The 26018-nt window shown below is 41.3% G+C and overlaps 2 protein-coding genes across 11 annotated transcripts in view; one reads left to right on the top strand and one right to left on the bottom strand.

Annotated features, from left to right (window-relative positions):
* The window catches only part of LOC310679563 (very-long-chain enoyl-CoA reductase-like), a 42292-nt gene that overhangs the window by 15976 nt on the left and 298 nt on the right, over nucleotides 1-26018 (top strand). For 3 of the 10 annotated variants that reach the window (XM_083445039.1, XM_083445036.1, XM_083445040.1), the window contains 6 exons: nucleotides 5096-5168; nucleotides 5275-5318; nucleotides 6006-6069; nucleotides 6754-6842; nucleotides 8691-8736; nucleotides 8853-13510. In XM_083445039.1, the coding sequence (XP_083301165.1) occupies nucleotides 5096-5168; nucleotides 5275-5318; nucleotides 6006-6069; nucleotides 6754-6842; nucleotides 8691-8736; nucleotides 8853-8980 (444 nt within the window). In that variant the 3' untranslated portion in view covers nucleotides 8981-13510. Of the gene's footprint in view, nucleotides 1-5095; nucleotides 5169-5274; nucleotides 5319-6005; nucleotides 6070-6753; nucleotides 6843-8690; nucleotides 8737-8852; nucleotides 13511-13530; nucleotides 13554-17086; nucleotides 17222-18108; nucleotides 18185-26018 lie in introns of those variants that run through there. The other 7 variants (XM_083445035.1, XM_083445032.1, XM_083445034.1 and 4 more) reach the window with 7 other exon arrangements.
* The window catches only part of ABCA4 (ATP binding cassette subfamily A member 4), a 98598-nt gene continuing 86129 nt past the window's right edge, over nucleotides 13550-26018 (bottom strand). Inside the window, exons 37-50 of the mRNA XM_083444739.1 lie at nucleotides 25379-25556; nucleotides 24117-24232; nucleotides 23002-23149; nucleotides 22383-22506; nucleotides 21728-21857; nucleotides 21442-21562; nucleotides 20766-20828; nucleotides 20567-20673; nucleotides 19974-20115; nucleotides 19327-19461; nucleotides 18564-18667; nucleotides 17613-17705; nucleotides 17239-17488; nucleotides 13550-16326 (exon numbers count right to left, since the gene is read on the bottom strand). Coding sequence (XP_083300865.1) covers nucleotides 16204-16326; nucleotides 17239-17488; nucleotides 17613-17705; nucleotides 18564-18667; nucleotides 19327-19461; nucleotides 19974-20115; nucleotides 20567-20673; nucleotides 20766-20828; nucleotides 21442-21562; nucleotides 21728-21857; nucleotides 22383-22506; nucleotides 23002-23149; nucleotides 24117-24232; nucleotides 25379-25556 — 1834 coding nt within the window. The 3' untranslated portion in view covers nucleotides 13550-16203. The remainder of the gene's footprint in view (nucleotides 16327-17238; nucleotides 17489-17612; nucleotides 17706-18563; nucleotides 18668-19326; nucleotides 19462-19973; nucleotides 20116-20566; nucleotides 20674-20765; nucleotides 20829-21441; nucleotides 21563-21727; nucleotides 21858-22382; nucleotides 22507-23001; nucleotides 23150-24116; nucleotides 24233-25378; nucleotides 25557-26018) is intronic.

Below are 26018 nucleotides of genomic sequence, written 5' to 3'. Positions count from 1 at the left end.
AGTGGCAGGAGGAGAGGAGTTAGAGAGGAGGAGCCACCAGCCATTGAAGCTGCGCTACTGCCAAGTTCAGCTCCGCCCTCTGGGTCCTCCGTTCTGACGTGCGCATGCGTGCAAATCAAGGTCCTCCATCTCCCTTGCAAGTTGGCGTCTCTGCAGCCATTGATGAGAGCAGAAAAACACACTGCATGCTGATGTCATTGCACAGTAAAACCTATTTGAAAAATTGCCATGGGACTCCTGCGCTGTCCTGTTGCGTCTCCTAGTTCAGCCCCACTTACTTCCAGGTCACCTTCAATAACCCATAGCGATTGCCACACATAAAGCAGCCTCTCTCAGCCACTCTGCCACATTCCTTCCAGCTTTCACTCCTCTCTGTCCCTACACCCTCAGTGTTGCCACATGGCCTGAGTCCTTGTGCCTTTCCCTTGCCCGTGTTCAGGCTCCCTACACCCCACTCTCTAGGGCTGCTGTTTTCCTTCACAACTTGTTTCCCCAATAGTCTTGTCTTCTCAGTTGCTTCCTTGTTGGTCTTCTCCACCTGAAAGAGGAGACAGGACTGTTTTTGAGAATGAGAAATTTGAACTGCAGCAATAATTGTCGGTGAACGCTGTACAGTTTGGAAAGTTGTTTTATTTTCTTTTTATGTTGGTTATCTCCCACACACTTTCCTCCTGAGACATGACCCATGTATGTGGTCCTTGCCCAGACTGACAAGCGAGAAGCAACAGGGATAGAAGCTATTACCATCTTACAGTTCCCATTCCCCAATTGGTCCCTTCAATCCTGATAACGTTAGTAGGAATTGTGATGTCATCATGACATGATCTGTGGCTTCCACTGATGTGCTCTGAGGTACCACCCTGTGAAGGAAACATCTGGTGTTTTCCAGCCCATAGACATGTTCTGCATTTTCTGCTTTTCTCTGTGAACACACTCTGGGTTTAAGCTCTGATCCATATAGCATGCTAGGGCCAGTCCTCGCATTAAAAATAAAATAAAATCATGTGGTGTAGCCCTTGGGGAACTGAACCATTCAGAGTGCTTATGGGGGATTGAATTATTTGAATGCTCTCCCATGCCAAAAACTTATTCAAGGTGGAAATAAAATACACCTTGGAGAAAGTGTACTACCTTTCCTCATCTAGTGTGGTGCTTTTTAAATTATTATTTAGTGGAGAATATATATTATATTTCACCTACAGTGTGAAGTGACACTATATCAAAACGGATGTTCCTTGTGTCTTTATGAGTCTTAAAGACCCTCCTTGGCTGAAATCTTTGAATGGTAGGTGCAGAGCGCTTCACAGAAAATCTGCCTTTAGCTATCTTAAACATACGCTGGAAGCAGAGTATTATTAAATAATTCCACCTAGATAGCAAATAAGAATGGTTAGACTGTGCATTTGAAATACAGTTGGTTAAGTTGTTCTGTCAGGTGGCAATTGGAAAAAACTTGCTTTGCGTGAATGCCTGCCTTGTTGGTGTTTCTAGGCCTGTATCCTTCGCATGAATTCAGTTTGACTACTCTTTCTTGCAGTGCTCCTGTTTCGGAAATAACTTGTAGAGAGCCAGCTTATAGCACCCACAGGACCTTGGTGATTTCAGGAAATGTGGGACCACCTCTGGGCTCACGATCTGAAACCACTCACATGGGAGCGCTGTTGGTTGACAAACAGTGCCTACACTTGGGAGTTTTTTGTCTTGTCACTACGTTTTGTTTGATGGTGTGGGTCATGTAGGAAGGCCATGTTTGGAGATGCTGGTATTCCCAGAGTGCATATTGCATGGACGTTGATGTGTCTCTGGTGGCAGCCCAATTCCCAAGGCACTTTTGTTGTAGACTGGTGTCAACATCTGAACTCGGCCATAGAATCAGCAACGCATAGTGCCTTGTTCCAGCAAATCTACCCGTGCTTATAATTAAGTTTTATGACAGCTTGTATTAAACAGCTTGAATAAAATACTTTATTTGGCCTGGGCATGTAAAAATTCTATTTAGGAAATGCTATGATATATTTTGTGTAGAATGGCTGATGGAATCGCATAGAACCATTAGCAGTTCCTGTTAATATGGCTATATGAAGAGAAAAGTTAGTGATTTTTAACTAATGAAATGGACCCAAATGTGCTTGCTACGGCAGTGATGAAATGAATATTTTTGGTTTCTTTCTTCTTAGATCTGCTGCATCCTGCCTGTAACCCCACTTAATATTTTAAAGACAAAAAGTAGCAAGGATTATTCATGTTGCACATGAAAATGTTCACCTATATGGTACCCAAGATTTCTGTGATCTTTCCATGCACTTTTTCTTAGTTTCCGCTTAAGGCTGTAGACCTCCTTGGTTAGGATACAACTCTTAAGAGTACAGCTCTCTGGGATGGTTGTAGAGGTCCTTTTGGTTGTGCTTTAAGTGCTTCTAGTAAGCCCTATGCTGAATGACAATGCATCTGAAGAATAAGTTGGCTAGTGGCAACTGGCCAGTTATTTTATTACTGCTATCAATTTTGGGTGAAGTGGAGATCACTTATTCTACAGTCTGTTATTCAGACTGGTTTATGTTATTGTGTAGTTCACATTAATTACAGCATTTACCGTTCGATCTGGTCCAATGCAGATACTTATCCTTAAAAAGTATTTTTATTCTGTCTTGGAAGAACATCAAGATTGGGTGAGAACAATCATAGCCACTGATGGCTTTCCTATACAGTAGTTGCTTTGGTTATCGTCAGGACCTAGTCAAAAAAATCTCTCTGTATCTTCTTCTAGCATACTCACCTGAGAGATTCCACAGTGTGGAACTGTCTACAGTTACACAATGCAAAATTAGGACACGCATAATATTTTTAAACCAGTAGAGGTCCCTAGGAAAAGGGATTGATTGTTAAACTACTCTGGTAATTATACAGCTGTACCTTGGAAGTCAAACGGAATCCGTTCTGGAAGTCTGTTTGACTTCCAAAATGTTTGGAAACCAAAGCGCTGCTTCTGATTGGCTGCAGGAAGCTCCTGCAGCCAATGGGAAGCCACAGAGGCCCCGTTGGACGTTTGGGTTCCAAAGAACATTCGCAAACCGGAACGCTCACTTCCAGGTTTGCGGCGTTCGGGAGCCAAATCGTCCGAGTACCAAGGTGTTTGGGATCTAAGGTACAACTGTAGTTCTGTGAGGGGGTATTGTTAACCAGTCTCGGCACCCTTAACAAATTACACTTCCCAGGATTCTTTGGGTGTTTAAAGTGGTTTGATGCTGATTTACCTATAAAGTGCAGATAGGGCCTCAGGCCTTCTTGACCTGGCCTTTCAGATGTTAGAATCATAGAGCTGGAAGGGAACCTGAGGGTCATCTAGTCCAACCCCGTGCATTGCAGGCGCCATTGTTGGACAACTCCCACCATCACTGAACGTTGGCCATGTGGCTGATGCAAGTTGCGTTCCAGCAGCATTTGGAGGTCTCTGAAGTGAATGAGCATTCTTCTCCCAATGATACAAAAACACATTAATACAAAAATCACCTGCCGCAGCTGCATTAACTATTGAAAAAAATTAATGAAAACATAAGTGATAGCAATGATACTCTGTGGAGCTTTGTTGGATAGGAATAAGAGGCTTTTGGCTGTGGCTGCATTTAAGAAGTTGGCCTGGGATCAAGGCCCTGCATTGCCAAGTTTCACACCAGTATTGGGGACCATTCACTTTTATTAGCTGCTGCCTCAGTGCATTAGGCTATGTTAGCATTGGAAAAGAAAAGAAAAAAGTGTATTTGGTGTATTTGGGCACCAAGTTTCTTTCTGCTATGTGTAGTTGAACATTATCACAAGAAGCCTACCTTGGTCTAAGTTAAATTAACGTTTGAGCAACTGTCTGTTCTGTTGAAGACACTTAAGAACAGTGGCTCATTCACATTTAATGGGATTTCCACAATTCTCAGCATTAGCTGGGAAAGCCCATGGGTGCCTTTTGCACAGAGAAAGTTCTAGAGTAAAAGACATAACAAATTGGGGCTCGTGTTCTCTCGTTAAGTGCATTATAAACGCTAGTAGAGAGCTTAACTCTGGGGTCAGAAATGTTTAACAGTTATGAACTTTCCTCTGTGCTACAAGCAAATGAAAATCAAATCCAGGCTTAACAAATAACTGTGAGGAAAATGTTTTCATTTTAAGAGCTATTTCTGTTCTGAAATTTATAAACGTTGGGGTTTTTGGCTCAATGTTGTCAAATAATAGGCAGGTCCAGATCTTTTTTTCAGTCAGAACTCGCCAGAACTGAGTTCTGGCACCTCTCAAGTGGGCGCCATTGCCGTTCTAAGAGAACAATTTTTCTTGAAAAATAGCACTGGGCAATAATAATTGGAATTGGTCTTCTGTTTAGTAGTGAAATAGCTGGCAGAAAGTGGGCTTGTCTCAGTAAAGGCAGGAGAAACATGAGGCGTTTCCGTAGGCTCTGTTCTTAGGCATACATTTTTGTGGGTGTCTTTCCCTCAGGGTAAGAGCAGAGAGAAAGCTTTGTCTCTCCTCTCAACTGTCTTGCTAATTTAGGGAGCAATTTTGTGTCCCCTGGACTGAGGGGCTGTAGGATTATGATGACCTCCCTCTCTGTGGGAGATCCACCTGGACCAATGGTGGAAAGTTAAATGGTAGAGCCAGAAACTGAATTCTTCCAGAGACAGGTCAGGGAAAGGCCTTGGATTTGCCAAAGCTGCTGTTTCCCAGAAAGGGTAAAAAAAAAAAGCCCAGCCCTGGAACTGATATACCAGTTCCTCACCTATTAACATCAACAGGAGAGAATTGAAAGTGCTCCCCTCCTCCATTTCTGGATGGCGCAAACCACGCAATCACTTTAGGAATGCTCTGTTGGCTTGTTCCATAGAATTTAATAACAACCATTGAGAACAGAGACATTTCTTGCATAGCCCCTACCTAGGATTTGCTTCTTAGCCACATAAAGGTGTCACAAAGAAATGAAACCTGGGAATTGGTATGGATATGCATCACAAACGTACATGGATTGAATCGTAGCGATAGCCCCACATAATGTAAAGCATTAACACAAATATAAATGGCTTCCCCCCTTTTCCTTTTTTTGTTTTTGTTTTTACAGAATTGTTTCTATTACTGGGGATTTGCTGCCTGGCTTGCTTATTATATCAACCATCCTCTTTACACACCGCCCTGTAAGTAGCAGCATAACAAACATTTTACTTTTTATTTTGTTTTAGCATTTCATTAACGGTGCTAACCGAGAGCTAAATGGAACCTTCCCTTGTTTTTGTCTTGCAGCTTATGGACAAAAGCAGGTCAATCTCGCTTTGATCATGTTCCTGGTGAGTAAGTTGCAAATATAAATACTATATTGTAAGAAATGTCCTTTGCTGTACTTTAGATAGTATATGGAATGGGCAAATGCAGATGTACAAATGGCGATTATATTCCTGACTGCAGCTTAAAATGCCAGTTTCAGTAGAGAGGAAGGGAATCTGGGATGTGGCAATTACATATAAACTCATTTAATATGTGCAAGCAAGGGGCAAAGGATTGTAGGAAAATAGATTTATAGAGATATGGGTGACTTGCTTCTTTTTGGATTGACAAATTTAAACAATTTAATAATTATAATTTTGATTTGGTAATTTAAATAATACCATGTGCACAATTTCTTTTGGTTTGAAAAATGATTTTTAAAAGAAATGTTGCATTTCCCCCCCCCCCCTTTTCGTATAATAAATAATAGGTTATAAATGCAAAATTAAATAAACTGATTGAAATGGTGCTGAAATCTTCCAATGAATTAAACCACTGATGCCACTTTAAGGGGGATTTTTATAAGGGACACGTTGTGCGGGGAGGGGAGCTTTATCCCTTCCCTCCCCAGCTCTGATCCTGGTGCTTAGTGTAGAGTGGGCTAATGAGAACATTGTTGTTCTACTAATCCTCATAATTGTATTTGTTCAGAGGGCTCTTTATTTAAAGCAGTCTTTGTTTTAATTGTCTTTATTTCTGTCTCATTGCAGACATGTGAAGCTGGAAACTTTTCTATCCATGTTGCACTTAGTAATTTGAGAAGAGATGGTAAAAGTTGAGTGCTTAGTTTCTATTATTATTATTATTATTATTATTATCATCATTATCATCATCATCATCATCATTAATTGGCTTGAGTTAGGGTGGGCTTTCAAAGGTGTAAACTGACCTCCCCCTCAGCATTTATTTATTTTGGTAAAGATCATTAATACTTCTGCAATCCTTGAGGTTCCTCCAAGCCTGCTGATACCTACTAGTCGGTGCTATTTTGGTTACAAAAGGATTTGCATCAGAGAATTAGTTCATATTAGTATACCGGATTAAAGCTACAATTATTTTAGGCAGATAGTCCACTGCAGGAACGGCCTGAAGGTAGTCAGTCAGCATAGGTTATTGGCTAATGACATTGCCATTTTTAAAAAAGGTTTTCAAATACGCAAGGCAAGGGAGGAGGAAACAGGACTTCTACTCTAAACTGTCTAGTCTTATGGAGAGCGAAAAATGATTCCTAGCTTAGCTCATGATAGAATGGTCCTTTTCATCCCATCCCACAGCTGATCATTCTATAAGCCAGAGAAGAGCAGACTTCAGACTTGCGGGAGCTACTTTGAGTTTTACCAGAACCCCTATATTTACCAACTAGAGCCATGCTGTCAAACCATATACTATAGGCAAAATGTGTCTGTATACAGAAAGTACCACTAGTTTTACATTTCTGTGGACCTTTTAAATCAATAGGATCCAAGACCAGTAAGATCCCTTATCCAACGAAGAATCCTTTCACATGGCTGTTTTATTTTGTGTCCTGCCCTAACTATACTTATGAGGTATGTATGTTTGACAACTGAACGGACCGGTAATGCTTAGCTTACGCTTAAAGCTTGGTGTAAGATTTTGCTTTCGTAGGGGAGTGTAAAGAAATGTTCAGGATTCCATGGGGGCACCTTCTGGGATGAGAAACAGTAAAATGCATGTATTTTATTACCCCACCTTGGGTACAAAAGCACAACTGAGTTGCATCTCAAACACATCCTTTACTTTGAGACAGTGTTTAAGCTGCACCTCTCAGTGAAACTGACGAAGAAGGGGTAAGATAAAGATTGATTTTTAAAAATTGCCCAGTGAAAGAGCTAAATTAGTCAGATAATGAATTGGAGTGTGTAAACAGGAGTATTGTAGGAGGTGGTTTGGAGGATTATGCAACTATCCAGGCCCTATTACATTTTCACATTATGGCAGAGCTGACTCTACCATGAATTAGGCCAAGCGTAGGCAAACTCGGCCCTCCAGATGTTTTTGGGACTACAACTCCCATCATTCCTGACCACTGGTCCTGTTAACTAGGGATGATGGGAGTTGTAGTCCCAAAACAGCTGGAGGGCTGAGTTTGCCTATGCCTGAATTAGGCCGTGTGACACAGCCCACCTTTGCAGTACTAGCAAAGGGTAGAAAAAGTGTACCAGTTATTTAGCTGCTTGCATTTTTGTGTGTCCGTGTTCTTTGGATTTTGTGTTGGACATCAAAATATTCTGAGCTCTGTCTCTACATCATAATGACTTTTGCGTTTGGAGCATAGGAATTTATTGTTCGCCTTCATTGTCTTACTTGAGACTTTCAGTGTCATTTGCTGCAAAGAGATGTTGCAGCAGAGTGTCACTTTCGTAGGAATATAGACTTTATGGAGCGAGCAAGAGTGGGGAAATGTAGTATGTACCACGAAAACAGATGCAGTTACTATGCAGATAGCGAATGCATGTGTGCACATATATGAGTTTTCCATGGAGAACTCCTTTCAGAAGCAACCACCTAAAATTTAGAGAGAGAGATTTTTAAAGGATGTCGGGAGGACGTTTGTGTAAAAGCTCTCATACCAAATTCCCAAACCTTTTTTTTTTTTTAAACTTGAGAAGAGTGTAAAGAAGTGTTGGGGGCAGCTTCTGAGGCCACTTCCAAATTATTAAGCATTCATTCTCATTGTTTGTGGGGAGAGTGTATGACATCATATCAAACCACTGTTATCCCTCAGCTTCCTTAACACAAAGTCTTATTTTTTTTAAAAAAAACTCTTTTTTGTACATGAGTGTCAAATCAACTTAAAATGTACAACCTGAATTTACCCGTGTGCGATTGAATCCCACCCGCAAAATAGTGACTCCCTGGAAAATGCCCCAAACTGGGAAAATTCTTAGGAAGAAAAATATGAACACAAAGACTTGGTTAGGATAGGAGTACAGCTGTATAGGCCATAGGTCTTGGAGGTGAGTGACTAGCTAACTGGTTGCATAAATTTTGACTGACCAGGTTTACAGGTGTGTGAGACTGACACTTGCACTCACTGCCTCCATTCTGTCTCAACAGAAACTAAATGCAGTGTTCTAGAATTCTAGACTCATAATTTTAATTTTTCTCAAAATTGAAGTGTGTATGTGTGTGGGTTGCAAAAACAACTCTACAAGGGGGCTGTGCTTTTGTGGATTCTGGTCCATATATCCAAATGGCTCCAGTTACTTCTCTGGTTGTGTGCCTGATTGTATTTCAGTTGTTTTATTACTAAGGTTTTTACAAGCTGATATTAAAAAGAAATGTGTTTTGTATGTATTTTTTAAAAAGGGGACTAGGTTGTTTTAGCAGTTTTTATTGTGTGAAATAGTTTTGCATTTTCTTCACCATTACAGCTGGGGACATGGATTGGTTTTACTATCATGACTCAATGCGTTCCAGGTGAATAAGATTCTTGGTTTGAAAATTTTGGGCTAATATTCCAGCTACAATATTTCATAAACGTTGACCTCTCTCTCTCTTTTCTCTTTCTCTCTTTCTCTTTCTCTCTCTTGCAGTGGGACTCTTCACCTTTCTTTGTTTCATTCAGATGTCAGTCTGGGCAAAAGATAAACACTCCACCTATATACGAGAGTTTAAGGATTATCCTAGTCTTAGAATGTCTATCATTCCTTTCTTACTGTAAGAACAGGGTTGTTGGGTTTTTTAAAATTAAATTATCAGAAACAAAGTGGATGAGGCTGTATAGACACAACCACAGGCAAAGAAAATAAGTTAGGGTATGAAGATAATTTAGGCAAGGTTTCCCAGGAGCATTACTAGCTAGTGTGGAATTCCATGGGCTCAAAATCTACATAGTGGGGTTGGAGAGCTTGGGGGGGGGGGATTTCACATCTGGCAACCAATGTGCCCTTTGGTTTCAGATAGTACATCTGCTCTTCAGGTAAGACCAGTCACTATTTACTACGGTGGACAATAAAGTTGCTGGATTGGGATGTACCACAGCTATCCCCAACTGCAGTTGAGCTGATCAAAGTACCCGATGAAGAACTATGCAACCAAATGCTGCATCAGCTGACGATAATTGGTCCAGCTTGTAATACCTGGCAAAGTTACGTGAGGAAGACCAAGTAGCTTCCTTACAAATATCAAGCAGCGGAGCATTAGCGGCGAAGTGGATGCTGACCTGGTTGAATGAGCAAATAGACGTGTTGGCTGGAGCAGCTTGAGGGATTCGTAAGCTAGGGAAATGCAAGCCCGTATCCATCTGGCAAGGGTGGAACTTGAAACCCTCCTCCACAGAGATGAAGGGTGGAAGGACACAAACAAGGAGTCTGTTGTTCTAATTTCTTGTGTTCAATGAATGTACAGCTTTAGTGCCTGATGAACGCCTAAGGAATGCCAGGCCTTTCCTCTAGGGTGCTTTGGATTAGGACAGAAAGTTGGAAGAATCGATTCCTGTTGGACATGGAATCTTGAAAGTACTTTCGGCATGAAGGTACAATCTGTGCCCAGCACTACTTATGGAAGATGCAGAGATGTTTCACCTACCTCCCACAATTCTTAGCTCCTTGGTAACGTGGTGAGGCAATTACCCAATCCAGTGGCTTCATCGTTCACCGTACTAAATAAATTACTTCTGGTAAATGAGCCACCATAGCTCATTGTGTTCCGGGCTTTTTTGATTCGTCTACTCATGTACTATATGGAACCAAAGGGGCACATTGGTTGCCAAATGTGAAATACATTGGCATTATTTTCAGCATTCCTACGCCGCTAACATCTTCATGTATTTTTAAAATTTGTGGGATTCAGTATTGGTTTTATCTTCTCCCCCAATCCTCATGTTGTTATCTTTAGCCATGAAGGGTGTTCAGAGCTAACTGTTTGGCAAAGGTATTATCCACTGTTGCTGAAAGAATACACTTTCTGTAAAAGTCTGGGCTATGCCCTGTGGCAAAAAGGAAGCATGAGAATTGGGTGTGAAACAGTCTGGAATTCCACAAACAGATATGTTTTGAGGGAGGGCAGTTGTGGATGATATGTTTATTGAGCGTTCATCCTGATTTGTTTCCAGGGAGGTTAGATGACGTTGCATCAAAGCAATTCTTATTGTTTTCCCACTCTTTCTGGTGTGTTTCCCTTCATTTTCCTTATTGCAAAAAAAGTCTGACTTTGGGAGAAAGTGGGGTTGTTGTGAAAGAGCTCCAAATCGGCTCTAATTGTGCAACCTGATTTCCCCAGTATGTGATTGAATCCAACCTGAAATAGCAACAGCCTGGAACTGCCCAATCTCTGGACGAATTGTGCTTCAAAGCTGAGGCATAGAAAACGCTGTGGGCGGCTTCAAATCAAGCATTTGCTGTGGGAAATACTTTTACATTGTGAATGAAAGTGGTACACACACAGAGAGAGAGAGCACCGGGAATGAGAACAACATTGTTTAAATGTTCAGAATAATCATTTGAAACAGACCTGTTGGGAATGAACCATTTCAGACTGCAAGGTGAGAGTTAACTATTTGAATGTTTCCATTGCAAGAAACTCCCAGATTTATATAAAACTTGAACATGAAGGAAAAAGGGTTCTTGTGTGTCTCTTGCCCTATTTAGCATGCTCTTGTTGTCTTAATGGATGGCTGATAGTTGTATTTTGTAATAGATTTTAATATTTTGGGACTTGATGCTATGTTTTGGATCAGCTGTTTTTTATTTATTAATTGTGGTTATTTTTGTATTGGTTTTTATTTAGTAAGTTGACTTGACAGGGTTTTAACCTTAAAAGTGGTCCAGAAATATTTTAAATTATTACATTCAGGGTGTTCTGTTAAATGGAAGAAGCATTCAAACATTCACCACCCTGCAGTCTGAAGTGATGCAATACCAACAAGGCTATCGTGATTATTCTACTTGCATTTCTCATTCTTGGGAAACACTTCATGCTATACCCTGGTGCATGCTTACTTGAGAGTAGGGATAGCAAATCAATTAGTCTTGGTTCTCTGTTTCTCATGATTGTAGTCTTAAATTTGGTCCTCCACATTTATGCAGCATTTTGTGAATTTTCTGTTAGAAAATATCCTCCTGAAAGTTCTTCAGCATTTTAATATGAATTTCTGCTAGAAAACACATTTTTGTATGCCGTTTTGACTAATGCACACATTTTTGCAAGCAATGTCTCCTTAATATAATGCATTTTTAATGTTATTTTCACTAATATTCATTTTTATGTACACTTTTAACTACTATATGCATTTTTGTAAACATTGGTTGGTTGGAGAATTGCATCACAAAATTTGGATAAGTGTGAATTTCTAAGGGTGGCTATGTTCTGGTTCTCATAGTTTTGGAAAGCGTAAATTTGGCTTCAAATGCAAAGTGAATTGAATTTGCCCCCATCGTTACATCAGAGTAGGCTCCGGGATGCTTCCTTTCAAGTAGACATGCATAGGAGGAGTGGGTTGCCCATGTACTTGCAAATGTAAGTAGAACAATTGGTACTTAACCTGAACAGTAGATTTGTGTTGCCAGCACAGGACCACTGGTTGGGCTATGGCTTTGCCCCTTTGATGAAGGAAGGAGTGAAAATTTAGGAAATAGATGGCTCCTTTGTCCTCAGCATTGCAGACTCACTAAGCACAAGTAGTCCATGGAGTCTCATCAGTTAATAAGCAATTAACATACAGTAATAAAGCCAAATTCCTATGGAACAAGAACTTTTCCTAACTGTCTGAACTATTCAACAGTGTTGCAGGCCATTATAAGGTGGGCCCCCAGTGGTCTCACGCTGGCAACACAAATCTACTATTCAGGTATGTACCAATCGTACTATTTTCTTTTGCCAGCATGACACCACTGGTTGGGACATACCAAAGCTCTCCCAACTAGGGTGGGTACCACTGCAAAGAAAACACTGTGAGGAGGCCTGTTGGAGGACCCTCTGGCCAATGGCGGTGTCAGCTGACACCCAGGTGTCTTGTTTTAGTGTATGGTAAAGGTACTGGGAGATGCTCAGGTGGCTGCACTGCAGATTTCCAGTAGGGAGGCATTTGTGAAGGACGCCACTGAGACGTCTACTGCCCCAGTAGAATGTGCTGTCGGTTTGGCAGGGACAGGTCGCCTTTGTGCCTCATATGCTGTGGTAATACAGGTGCAAATCCATCAGGATCGTGTGTTTGGGGTGACTTTTCTACCTAACATAGAATGGTGGAATGATTGCCAAAGCACTTTGGTATGGGCTATATAGACCTTAAGTACCCTGCCTACATCTTAAGGCAGAGCTTTCCAAACTGTGTGTTGCTAGTAAAACTGAATTACTGTGTCAAAATGATGCATGTCTAAAAAGTGTGTCACCAACGTGAAAAGTTTGGAAAGCTCTGGTCTAAGGAATGCCAGGCCTTTTCAAGAGGGTGGTATGGATTGGGGGGAAATCTACATAGTATCAGTTCCTGCTGTAGGTGGAGTTTGGAAAGGACATTAGGCAGGATCAGTATGGAGGATGTCTTTGTCTTTGTGGAATATGCAGGGGCGTTGGACCACCAATAGGGTGTTAAGTTCAGATACTCTGCAGGCAGATGTGACGGCCACAAGGAATAAGACCTTGAATGATAGCGTGCAGAGTGGTAGCTCTTTACTGGTGGCTCCAGAGAAAGTCAGTGGGGGTACAAAAGGTAGCAGGAAAGGGAAAAGCTATTTTTAAAAAGTTGTTTTTAATTTGAAAATGAAGGTAAGCAGATGAAGAATAAAGTATATCAGAAGAGAAAAGGAATAAAGTGTCAAGAGGGGAAAAAAGGAGTAAAATCACGGCAGCCCAAGGAAACTGTGACTATCTTCATCAAAGGTAGGAACGAAAACTTGCTAAATCTCCATCCCTGCCTTTGTCAAAGGGTCATAGCCTAACCAGTGGTCCCATATTGCCAAAAGGAAATATGGAGGTGTGGTCCTCGAGTTACTCTTCATATATACCAAAATACAAGGAAATGTGGAAAATAATTTTCCTTATTTTGTGTTCAATGCATTTTAAGAAGGCTCTGTGCAAATTAAATCAGTAAATGAATAAGACACTATGTTACAAAGTTTTAAGAACTTAATTTTAAGACTTTCAGCATAGGGACTCTGACTGTTTCTTGATGAAGTTTATTCCTCTAGAAATGTACATAAATTTTTGCAACAATTTGTAAAGAGAATATGCAATAAATTCAAACTTATATTTTGAATTCTGTCCAATTAATTATAGCAATAGAAGACACATTGCGACTGGTGAGTGAAGTTTTAATATTTATTTAATACCCAATCAAGTTTAAAAAATGCATCCATGATAAGATAAAAAAACCTTGTTTCTTTTCACACAGACAATATGTAAATGTTTGTTATACAGCAAATTACATCCGAGAAATGCAAATCACATTTAATGACTTTCAGGATCTGCTTCAAGTTTCTTTATTCAAAGCTATGTTGGAATTATAGCATTGTCCGTCCTGATCCTCTGCAACTAATTCCATGGTTGAACTGCACTTAATTTTATGTATTGCCTAATATTCAACTGAAACATATTCCCTAGTCCTGCCATCAGAGCAGCTCTTCAGTCTCCTCTTCATGCTAGCCCTTCCAGTATTTGGAGAGCGCTTTTAGGTCTTTGCCTCTTGAGACACCCATCTGTGGTGTAGTTATTGCTGGGAGTGGCAGTCATGTATATATAAATATATCGCCCAGGACTGGTATGAGGGGCAGAGTGGGATGGCGGTTTCACTCAGCGGTGTATCACTGGTGAAATTGCCTCCGCTCCAGAGTCCCTCTGCTACCAACACCCAGTGTGCCAAGGGAGAAACATGATGGAGGCCGAGGGACTCTGGAGCAGCGGTGGTTTCACCAGTGATACTGCTGCAGAGGGAGAAACAAGCGCCGTCAGCAAGGCACCAATACAGCTTGTTCCTCCCTCCACTTCTTGAAACTCCTCGGCTGAGGAGCATGCAGTTGCCCTTGCCTCAGCCAAGCAGTTTTACGGAGCCGGCGATGGTTTGGGCGCTCTCTTTTAAAGTGCTCCCACTTCCCCAGCTGAGAGATCTTCAAAGATGGAGGAAACGCTACAAACTGAGCCTGTCAGGTTGGCAGTGCTTGCTCCATCTATGGGGGGTGGGCGAGCTGCCTCCTTTACAGGAGGAAGAAGTAGCTCACCCTTGCCTGCAAAGGCAGCTCCCTCAAGTGTATTGGAGTCCTTGCCTCTGGCTTGCATGAGCCAGAGGTGGGAAGGGGAACTCCTTTAAAACTTCTCTGTTCAGGGGCACACAGCTGCCTGTCCCACAACAGATACATTGAGCTTTCTCAGCTGGGGGGAGGGAGCCTTTCCACACACCCCCAGCTAAGCAGCAGGCAGCAGCCAGTTAGTTGCATTGGCCCCATCTCGGCAAGGCACCGGTGTGAAAGTTTACCCGGCACCTCATGGACTGGGGCCAATGCAGCTTGTTTCAGCATCGCAGTGCATCGCCAATCATGATGTTTGGGTGGTGATACATTGTGATGCTGAAAATCTAAAATCGCCCAGCCCTAGTTGTGTAAGTTACTTCTCATTGGGTGTGTGTGGATGGTTAGGTTTTTAAACACCCAGTGTAGTCACTCAAAAAAGAGTGATGCCTGTGTGGTTGAAGGAGCTCCACCACCAAAAACCACCCAAAATCCACACAAGGAGCCACTTTCTGGCAGCTACTCTCTAATACCATAACTGAATTAAAAAGAAAGCTATTTTTTTTTTAAAAAAGTTTTACCTTCAACAGAGCCCCACAGTGGTTATAGCACTGAAACATACAAAACAATACTAAAAGGTTATTGATCTTGAGATTAGAGCAGCTTGAATCAAAACTCAGCTAATGCAATACTCGTACGACATAAATCCTTTTAAAAAAAGATGTCAAAATCAATAGCACCTTGGGGGAATCTCTTCTAGGTGGTTTCCTGTTGACTTCACTAAGAGCTGCATACAACTACAAGCTATGGTTGGGCTAAATCCAAATCACCACCTGTTAAGATTTTCATGGTGGGAAAAATGGCACAACTGTGAACTCCCCCATTGTACCTTTTAATTAGGTTTTAAGTGGGAGTTAAGCAGTATCAAGAGTTGAAAATGAACTGTCAACAGCTGAGGGGAATATTCCAACTTAAAACGAATCTAGTAAAAGTGAGCCACTAATGTAAAGAAGGCTGTGAGAAAACAAATATTTCCTGTTCATCTGTAAAAATTTTTGATTCTGTTGCTGGCAGTGACAGCCCATCTTGTGCTTGACTGCTGTCAAGTCTAGATTTGACCCAGAGCATTAATGCCACAGAACAATAGAGACTTTAAATAAACATGTGTGCTTGTTTCGCTTTTTGGTTCAGAATGAAACTAGGAAGCAAAGCACATGCATCCTTAAAAAAAAAATTTACGAACACACAAGTGATTTTGACTAAACTTAGTATCTACTCATTTGATCCCATCACTGTGCCAAGCTAAAGTTCCTAATATTACATTCTACTTTGCTAAAAAAATATATTTAAGAAATGCACCTGCAGCTTCACAGGGTAGAGCCCTCCACAGGCAGCTGTCAAATGTTAACGCAATATTTAAAAAATGCTTAAAATACATTCCAAACAACCCATTTATAATACTAAAAACTGCTTTAAAAGCCCAGCGAAACAATTTTAGTAAAAAAAGACTGAAAAGCAAAGCTGGGTTTTTTGGTTCTGTAAAAGCTTAACGAAGATGGATCCATTCATACATACTTCCTTTGTGGGCGAGTTCCAAAGATGCAGGGAAACCACTGAAAGGGGGCTAAAACCTGTGCTGGTGAGAAGCTTATTTTAAAGATTTGTAGCACTCTGCTCTGGCCTGGGGCTCAGCTCTTGGGGAGTTTGCTTCACCTGTTGCAGAACTTCTCTATGCAGTTGTCTTCCGATAGAAAGCGGGGGTCACCTTCACCTCTCTACTAGCTCCCGCTGCACGAGGGTGGAGATGAATTTCCTCATCCTCCATCTGTTGTTTAGCAAAGTTGACAAAAACCTGTGGAAAGAAACCGGGAAATGCATAATCAGAACTGCATTTGCTAGAAGGAAGGAGGGAAATCCAGAATGTCCATGACAATATCAGGAACAGAGGTGATTCATGACTCCAGTGTTGACCTTGGAAAGATCTCTCCACGTCCCGCCCCCCCCCCCCAATGTTAATCTCATGCACGCAGTTTTCTAGATCAGGACTGGTGGCTAAGCCCAGTACCTCTAAGGTCAGGACCCAAGGACCTGTCTATCCCACATGAACTGCAATCTCCATCTGAGGCCCTTCTTTGGGCGCATCCCCAAACAAAGTTAGGAAGATGGCAACACAAGAATTGGCCTTTCCATTGGAAAACAAATAACCTGTGGCCAACCAGATGTTGCTTTAGAGCTGGAGTGAAACATAGGGGAAATAAGCTCTCCTCCTCCGATTAGACACATGCACAGGTTGACCTGGCAGAAGTCATGAGATGTGGTGTGATTGACAAGGCAATTCTCATACAATGTGTGCAGAAATAAGCCTGCTTCTTACTAACAAGAATTTTCAAAAAGCACACATGTAAGGTTTTTTTTGTGAGAAAGAAATGGATCTTTTTGTTCTGCAAAGGAAGAGCCATTTCTTGTGAAGCGAAGGCCATTCTTATGACAAGTGCATCACCTTAATTAGTATAATTGGTCTGCAAAGCTTGGTTCTACTGAAAATGACTGACCGCCATTATCTCCTCTTTAAATCAACACTTTCCTCACTTATTGCCACTCTCTGTTTTCAGATGAATGGAATCTGGAAGCACACAGCCTTTTAAAAAGAATTGCCTGTTACTAAAACATACTAGGCATTGGGGGGGGGGGCTTCCTAAGTGGCGGAGGGCTTGCATTGGTTGAGTTAGGTCCCCCTCCCCATTTTTAGCATATATTTTTTTACCTGATCTAGGGTGGTTTGTGTGACAGAGTATTCTTCAATATTCAGGTTGTCCTTGTTAGAGAGAATCAGCCGGAAGATCTTGGCCAGTGAGTAGGCGCATATCTGGTACTGGAGCATGTTATGGTGCTTTTCCCTTTGTATGCTGCCAGGGAAGTTCACTTCTACGAAGTGTTCAGCTAGGCTCAGGTCTGGAGGCAGTCCGGGTTTAGAGGCCTTTATTTTCATGCTGATAATGTAGCCATCTCCGTATCTGTGAAATACCCATGGTATATGAAGTGACGGATTTACTACCCCAATAAATAAGATTCATCCATCAACTACACTAAATTACACTAAATCAATCAATGAACATGAGAAATGAATCATCAGCTTACTTGTACTTGAGATGCTGGATGGTGCCCAAGCATTTGAAGGTTCCCTTAACCATGATGGCTAGACGTGTGCAGAGCGCTTCACATTCTTCCATGCTTGTAAAGAGAGAAAGCTTGATGTAAAAAAGGTCTGTAGTCCCACTTACTCATATTGACCCCAGCCAGTAAATGCTCCATTGCATTGTAACTTTGTCAGGATGCTCAGACGTTATTGCAGGCTTGCTTCCGATAGGGGTCTAGAGAGAGCCCCTAACATTTGTGGGATAACCAGCCTCATACAGGCAACTCCCCATTTGTGCGCGTTCATGGCACATGTGCTGTTCAGCACCGCAAGGGGGCCGACTGACATGCACGGTGCCTTGGAATGCAACCCCCATGCTAATGGGGAGTGCCTGTATAACCAACACGATTAAGTCTAATTAATGCACGAAGAGGTTAATGCCATAGTAAGCTGTCCTGCCAGTCTTAGCTAAGTTGCTCTGTCCACTTGGGAGGAAAGTCTTGCTTCCCTCAGTCTGCCACATGAACTCCAGTATGTAAAGAGGTCTGAAAAGAGGTTGCTCCAAGCTTAGACCACATGGCCTTTTTTTTTTAAAAAAAGCCATCCTTGTATTCCTATACAAGGAATGTATACAATTTCCTATACAATTTAGGAACTTTCGCCACTTTGGAACTAACCTAAGTTTTGCTACCTGCATTTTCTGACTGCTGTATGGAAAAGCACATGAATCTGACCTTCAGAAAGTTTGTAAGTAAACCATTTTTAACTTTTCAAATGTGTGGTCTTTTTCTATGATAGGGGAAATGGTAGATTGCCACCTGCAAACTGAAGTAGTACATTGCTAGGAGTACTGTATCACATGCTTTCTCTGAAGGTTTACAACAGTGGAAAGTATTTTTTTAAAAAGGGTGTTAGATTCCCATACTGATTTTACATGGGGGGGTTTGTATTACCTGTGTGACGTAAGGACCACAGCTCTTCCGTCTCTGATCACACTGACAATTGAGTTCCATAAGAAGCGTCGGGACTGAGGGTCCATTCCTGTAGTTGGCTCATCCTGTGAGATGTGGATGATAATAATGATGTGGGTACCCTCAGCAAAATATTGCAGCGTATGCCCTATACGTAACCCAACAGCATTTCCTGCTAAGGGCTCCAGCCAGCCTGGAACAGGAGCTTTGTTAGTGCTATTTGGAGCTCAGTGAGGGAAGGACAGATACACCTTTTTATTTTATTTTTCATACTCCTGCAAGGCTCAGGTTTGCATTTTAGTATTCTTACTTTCACACATTCTAAAAAATACACTTTTTCAGGTGTTACGATGAAACATGCCGCCAAATTTAATTTGGGGGGAAAGTGCGACTTAACCTTCCAAAAATATCAGAAACACCATTTGAAGAGGGTATACTACCGGTGGTTCAGCAGAGGACAGCAAGAAAAGCAGGGCACTAACTTTTGCAAAGTACCACCCCAGGCAAGAAGACACAACTGGAGTTTGGCACTGTTTGGGGCGTTTCTCAGAGAAATTGGTGTTTTTAATAGTGTGTTGTGTACCGTCCTGATACTTTACGTCATGGTGACATAGAAATTACTTTTAGGAGTAAAATAATTTGCACACCACACGGTGTCCAACTGGAGTTTTCCACAACCGTACAGAATTGCGTTCACCTAAAGAGGCTACTTTTTACCTGGCCCACTTGCCGCAAAATGACTTACCAGCAGGACTAAAGGAGGGCAGCCTATCAGCGCAATGGCAGTGGAGAGCTTGCGCTTGTTCCCACCGCTGTATGTGCCTGCCAACTGATCTGCATACATCAGGAGACCAAGCTTCTGAATTCCCCACTCTGCAACCTATGAAGAAGGGATAAAGGAGGTCAAAGGACTGGTAGTTACTTAAAACACAATGGGCTCAATCCAGTCCATGATGGGAGCAGAGTCTATTAAGGAATGCAGTTATTGTGTAAATTCTCCAGAATCCACACAGAACTCTTATTATGCATTGGTAACGCAAGAAAACTCTGCAGATTGGCAGGATAGATTTGCAGAATTATTTTACCAGGTGCAAGGTTGGCACGTGGAAACAACAGCAGCAAGGTGGCGTGACTAGCCAGACTGGCTAACTGCAATTTTCACAGGGGTGAATGCATATCTGTACCGCAACATAGATAAGAATATGCATGGAAATCAAAGAGCCGCCCAGGGATCTAACAACATAACGTAACTGGCTTTTGGGCCTGGATATCTTGGGATGAAGTTCAAAGAATATATAAACAACTCTTGACTGATCAGAAATCATGGTTGTTGTTTTTTAAAGCATCATACTTTTTAAAAATAATAAACGTTGAGGAAGAATTTGTCCTTACCCTCTCAACTTCTGCTGCTGGGACACCACGCAGATTGGCATAAAGACGCAAGTGCTCTCTCCCCGTGAGCAGGTCATCAATCGCATCAAACTGGGGGCAGTAGCCCATGTTTTGATGAACATCAAATATGTGAGTCAATATGCTGAAGGAAAAAACCCCACCGTTATAAGATAAATTGCACAGAACAGGAGTTACCATGTAGTTAAGAAGAAATGCATGCTAACATACAGTGAGCTATTCACAATATCTCCAATTTTATTCCATTCCTGCCATGTAGGATAGGGGAAAGAAACCAAAACAAGCTCACCTCAGGCCACATGCAAGTTGCAGGAGCCGGAGGTATTGGGTGAGCCTACTTCCCTCTCCAGCCACCAAAAACATAATATGTGTGTGTGTGTGTGTGTGTGTATGACTTTTTCTCCTGCCCTCAGCAACAAAACGGGGAAATATTGTTAACTGGCAGTGCAGTGACAGTTACTCAAGTTACAGGGTGTTTTTATTTCTACAATCAAGCGGCATTAAATTTTCCTAAATAAATAATTTCATTGTTCACTGGACTGGGCTGACGCCTTCTGGCATTTTTCACGACATACCTGTGACCGGCAACTACAGCATCTCCAGATGTTACTTGAGTGTCTCCAGTCAGCATTTTGAATGTTGTCGTCTTGCCAGCTCCATTCACACCCAAGAGACCAAAGCACTGAATTTTAAAGTAATCACACACTTTGTTAATTCCAGAAAGTTGTAAAAGTGAATCACTTCAAAGCTTTACAAAGTTGATTCACAACCCACCTCTCCGGGACGAATGCCAACACAGAGTCTGTCCACTGCCGGTGTGTGTCTACCTGCATAAATCTAGAATAAGAGGAGGAACTTTTTAAAATAATAATCTCTTCTATGAAATCTACAGCTGAAGGAATATATTGGAACTTGGCATCTACTGTTTACGGGACAAGAGGGTACAACATAATGGAAATTAGCATACCATCAGCAAAGTTAAATAAGAGAGGTCTAGGTAAAAACTGCTAAAAGCATACGTATGGTCTCTAACAATTTAACAATCTTATAGATGAGTATGTCAAGGTAAGTTATCAAGAATTTTTTTTTATGCAAACATCGACTTTTTGTTTGCACATTTAGAATATTCTTCATATATTTCATAATGAAGTACAGTAAATGGAAGTTGCAAGGAGTGATTCAGAGGTAGTGTCAACAGAAAGCCAGTAAAATGATGCTTTACAGTTATGTGTTAGATCTTCAACAATGGAGTAACAGGAAGGAAAATAATACATTCCAGATGCTCCAAGGGATGCAAGCAGCTTCAGACTGATGATCAAAAGTCAAGGAAATAAGGGTCCAGGATGCCCCAGCCCCAAACAGAGGTTTCATGCTGGGCATACTGTCTTCCATTTCCAAGATAAAAGTAAAGCAAACACACTTTTTGAAACGCTGCCTGGAAGAAGATTACCTTGGTCAGTTCTTGTAATTTCAAAATATCCATTCTGCTGCCTCCATTCAAGATTCGTTGCCTTTCCTCTGCAACATCCTCATCTTCATCCATAACGGGCACCATCGTGTTTTGGGCAAACCTGAAGACGCCAGACAGAACAAGTTCCAGGTGTGAAGAGCAGCCTTCATATACATATTGAAACACACATCCCACACTCAGAACAGTACTTTAGAAGGCAGATGCATTAAAACTAACTAATTTCATACATACGAGACCTTTACAGGCCAAGAGTTTTCCAACATACCATCCTGTAGAGAAGAAACTATGTTGCGACAGAAGATTCAGAACAAAATAGACGACGCCCTGCACCGCCAGGGCAACCATGTTTTTTCCAGCAAAATCCCAGTGAAACGGGTTCAAGACATGTTCTTCCCCTTAGAGATGAAACCAACCAAAACCAACCTGAATTACTACCAAAATAGACAATGTGCTTCATCGGCAGCCACTGAAGTAATTGTTTTCAAATACAAAGACGGACTTTATTTTACCATTATCAATGAACTATTTTGCAATTTCTCTAGGTGTTTCCTCCTCATGAATATGCTATGCTGGTACCTTCCAAAAAACCCCAACCCACCTCAGTTATGCTGCCTCAAATAGAGAAATAAAATAATCTATCATTTTTAGAAGGGCCAAATGCACACAATTTTTTATGCAGTTTGCTAATATATTGTTTTATTTTCACTAAATTCGGAATTTCAAAGTATGGCTGTGTTTTAATTGGCATTTTCTTCCGGAAAGTGAAAATTAGATATGCCCTTTAAATGTGAACTGGATCAAAGTTCTGCACCCTCCCTACCCCTTCAGAATATTAAGTTTTGAAAGGGCCAGCTCCGTGTTCAAAAGCTTACTTGGGCATGGGGCAAAACAGAACAATTCCACATTCCATCTGTACTTACCAAACCGAGCATATACATCAGTCACAGCTTGGTTCATGGCTAAGTCAATGAGTCCACGACCCAGGCAGAAATGAGGAAATACTAACAGGATATTTTTCAATGTTTTATTGAACTGCAGCAGAACCTGCAAGAAACAGAAATACACAATAAGCTAGTGCTATCCTGATTTACTCAAGAGTTCCTTTATAATTTAAGAAAACGTTGGGACTTAGGATGAAAGGCTACACAATTCTTTACCTTACCAGCTTTTATTGGCAAGTGAAATAGGATGCAGTAATTGCCGTGTAAATGAGGATGTGCAATTGGGATGTACCAAACAGGAAATTTAGGTGGCAGATGAATGCCCCCACCCCTTTATCTAGTGCTACTGGATTAAAGGAAAAGTGGACCTATAAAAGTGGATGCTGTTTTTGGCCAACCCCCCTTTAGAATTTCTAATCGTCTTACGCTGGCCACAGCAGAGAGGCTCATAGATAGCAAAAGTTCATGGCAATTTCAGCAACTGTTTCTAACAATATCTGACTTGGCACACATCCGCACATAAATACCCTTGCTGGATCATAGGTTAAAAAGTACAGTACTCTTGTCACAATAATGTCTATGACGAAAAGTCACTCACTGGGTTGTTCTCAAAGAGCTCCAGGACAAATGTTATGGCACTACTGTTGATACCAATGAAGAGGTTAATGCAAGACAAGGCAACGTAGGCAGTGCTTGGGATGCTGAAGAAGCAGGACAATGGGTACATCATAGGAATTATGGCCCATCTGCATGCAAAAACAGCAAAAAGTGGGGTAATAAATTATCTGCTTGGTGAACAAACTATGTCTGACCTTCTCTGCTTTTTTATTTTGCTGGTGGTGAGAGGTCCTGGGATAGGGAAGAGGTCATTTCTTGGCCACCCTCTTCCTGGGTGCCCTGCCAGGCAGTTGATTGCAGAGAACAAGTGTGTTAACACCAATAGCTAACTGATTTGCCTTCAGAGAAGAAGGCTGGTGCAGTGTAGACCTTTTGGGATCCCTATGAAGGCACTTCCCCTTTAATTCTGTACTGCACACCTGGTGAGTGATGTATTATTGGGTGGTAATCGGAATTGTGTTTTGGTTGCCTGAGTGAGAGTCTGTGTTGTCACGTCCAAGAGCGGGCGAAAGAGTTATAAATTATGCTAGATGCTGCTATGCATTTTTGTAGATCCAACATTTGCTCGTTTAATAACTTGTTGGCTTGGCATTAGTTATCTGTATGGTTGAGAGTGAGGCTTGGATGTGTAAGATAGCTAAGGATATACATGCAGATGCCCCACTATCTGCCCACTTGATATGCAAAAATTCACTTATTCACACATAGGAAAATACTCCTTATCCCATTGGAAATCATGGACTTTTTATGCAGACACTCGCCTAATAAAGAATTTCCACATAACATATTGTGTTATTATCATGGTTATTTCTAGTTACCAGCAATGCTGTTTTGTGGAAATTTATTGCATTTTTTCAGGTGATTTTTATCCTTAATGTCAACTTTAAGAGAATACTTTTTTAAAAATTATGCCACTTTGAATCTGTATTTTATATTTGACCTTGCTTTTAATATAGGTTGTAAACCGCTTTGAGACTTTGTTTTTGAAAAGTATAAACTGGTATTTAAATAAATGAAACAAGCACCCCCTCAATAAAACAGACACCCATATTTTGAACGTGTGTGGCTTTGTTAAGAATTAATGAAATTACTTACCCATATAGAAGCAGCAATGCGATAAGTGCAGGAAGGTTGCTTGGGGACGTGTATGCTTTCTTTTTGAAACCAATGAATATTCCCACTACCAAGCCAGCACTCACTGCATAATTAACCTGGCACGGGGGGAAGAAAATGAAAACTCATTACAAACAAACAAAACACCTGGAAATTGTTTGGAGCCATATCCCCAAATTTTGCACCAGCTTTTCCAATATTTTCCAGGATGCTTTCTACTGTGTATATGATTCTCCTGGTGAAACAGGAAAGCTGCCCAGAAATATAGACCTTAGCTGGAAAATCATCATCAATCAGCGTATTATATTATATTATATTATATTATATTATATTATATTATATTATATTATATTATATACTTGAGTTTGGAATATTTTTGTTGGGTCTTCTTTAAAAAGAAGGTGGAAGGAAGAGACGTATGTGCATATCAGGGTTGGCTAACCATTGTTGCTCTGATGGGCTGCATTCACCCTTGACCAACCTTGAGGTGTGGCAACCCCACACCCCTTCTCACATGCACACAGGCCCCCTTCCCAGCTGATCAGTGCAGATCAGCTAACTGAGCTATCACCTCCTTATCAAATGTCTGACTTTAGGAATGAGGAAGAGGGCGATTTGTTTCATCACTGTGCCTGCTTTTATTTCTTCTCCTTTTTGCTACCACCACCAAACTTGGCAGCATCTTAGGGACCAAGAAAAAAAATTGCTTAAGGCTCTCAGGCCGGGGGTTAGCTGCACTGTCCATAATGGGCAAAACATTTTTATATGGATAAGTGCTAGAATGGGCTCTGGCACCTACAGTAAAGGATCTTGTGGCATTGCTGGGGCAATCAGTGATACGATTCAACATCAGAAAACTGCATAAATCACGATGAAAATTTAAATTCATCACTTCAAGGTAAATAATATGACATGGATTGGGCTCATTTTATCTGATTAGAAAGAGCTGGGTGTCTGCTGCAACAAGGTTTTGTGGAAAGGCTGCATGATAGTATTTTACTGGGCTCATTGAAGCCCATTCAACAACATATGTGACATATATATATAAGGAGTTGCCTTATAACAAGTCTCTAGCTTAGTACTGTCTACACTGGTTGGCAGCAGCTCTCCAGGATTTCAAGTAGAGGTGTATCTTAGTCCTACCTAGAGATGCCAGGGATTGAACCTACAACTTTTTGCATGCACTACTACTGAGCTGTGGGCCTCCTCTGTACTTTCTTACATCATGTCCATCGGCTACTTACAATGTCCCAAAGGAAATTGGTAAACCAGTAAACAAAAGGCCTCACACCGCTGACGAATTGGAGGTGCTTGGCTTTGGTCATCCGTTCTTGGATAAGGTATAAGACAAAGCTTGCTGGGATGAAAGACATGGCAAAGATCACACAGATGGCAACAACAGCATCTACCGAAGTGGTCAGCCTGCAGGGAGAAAAGTAGGCGGGGACAGCTAATGATCAAGAGTTGTATTATTATTATTTAAAAAACCAACAACAACACCTCGATGTATGTGTACTGTCACCACAGAACTGAGGTTCTCTCAAGATCTCACAAGATTACATCTCCAAGTATGTGGCAATTGGTGAATATAAGCCCCTTTCACATCATCTGAGCAGCCAGAAACAACATGGCTAGGATGCACGCCATTGAAAAAACAGAAGTAGTGGTGTAGCGTTCACAAGCACCTATCAAATGTCACTACATATGTGACAAACCCAGAAATAACTTGAAAAATGTGCCATTGGGTTGCCACACCAGCAGTGAATCTAGGTGAAAAACATATTATTTTTAAATAAGAGGAAATATAGATTAAATGTAAAAAAAGAAAGAAAGTATGGACTGGCATTTGATGACACCGGGGGAACCCCCCTGCATACATGAGCA

This window comes from Podarcis tiliguerta (assembly GCF_965153285.1).
Source record: "Podarcis tiliguerta genome assembly, chromosome: 6".
NCBI lineage: Eukaryota > Metazoa > Chordata > Lepidosauria > Squamata > Lacertidae > Podarcis > Podarcis tiliguerta.
The sequence above is the reverse complement of the archived record's forward strand: the minus strand, read 5'-3'. Positions and strand labels throughout refer to the sequence as shown.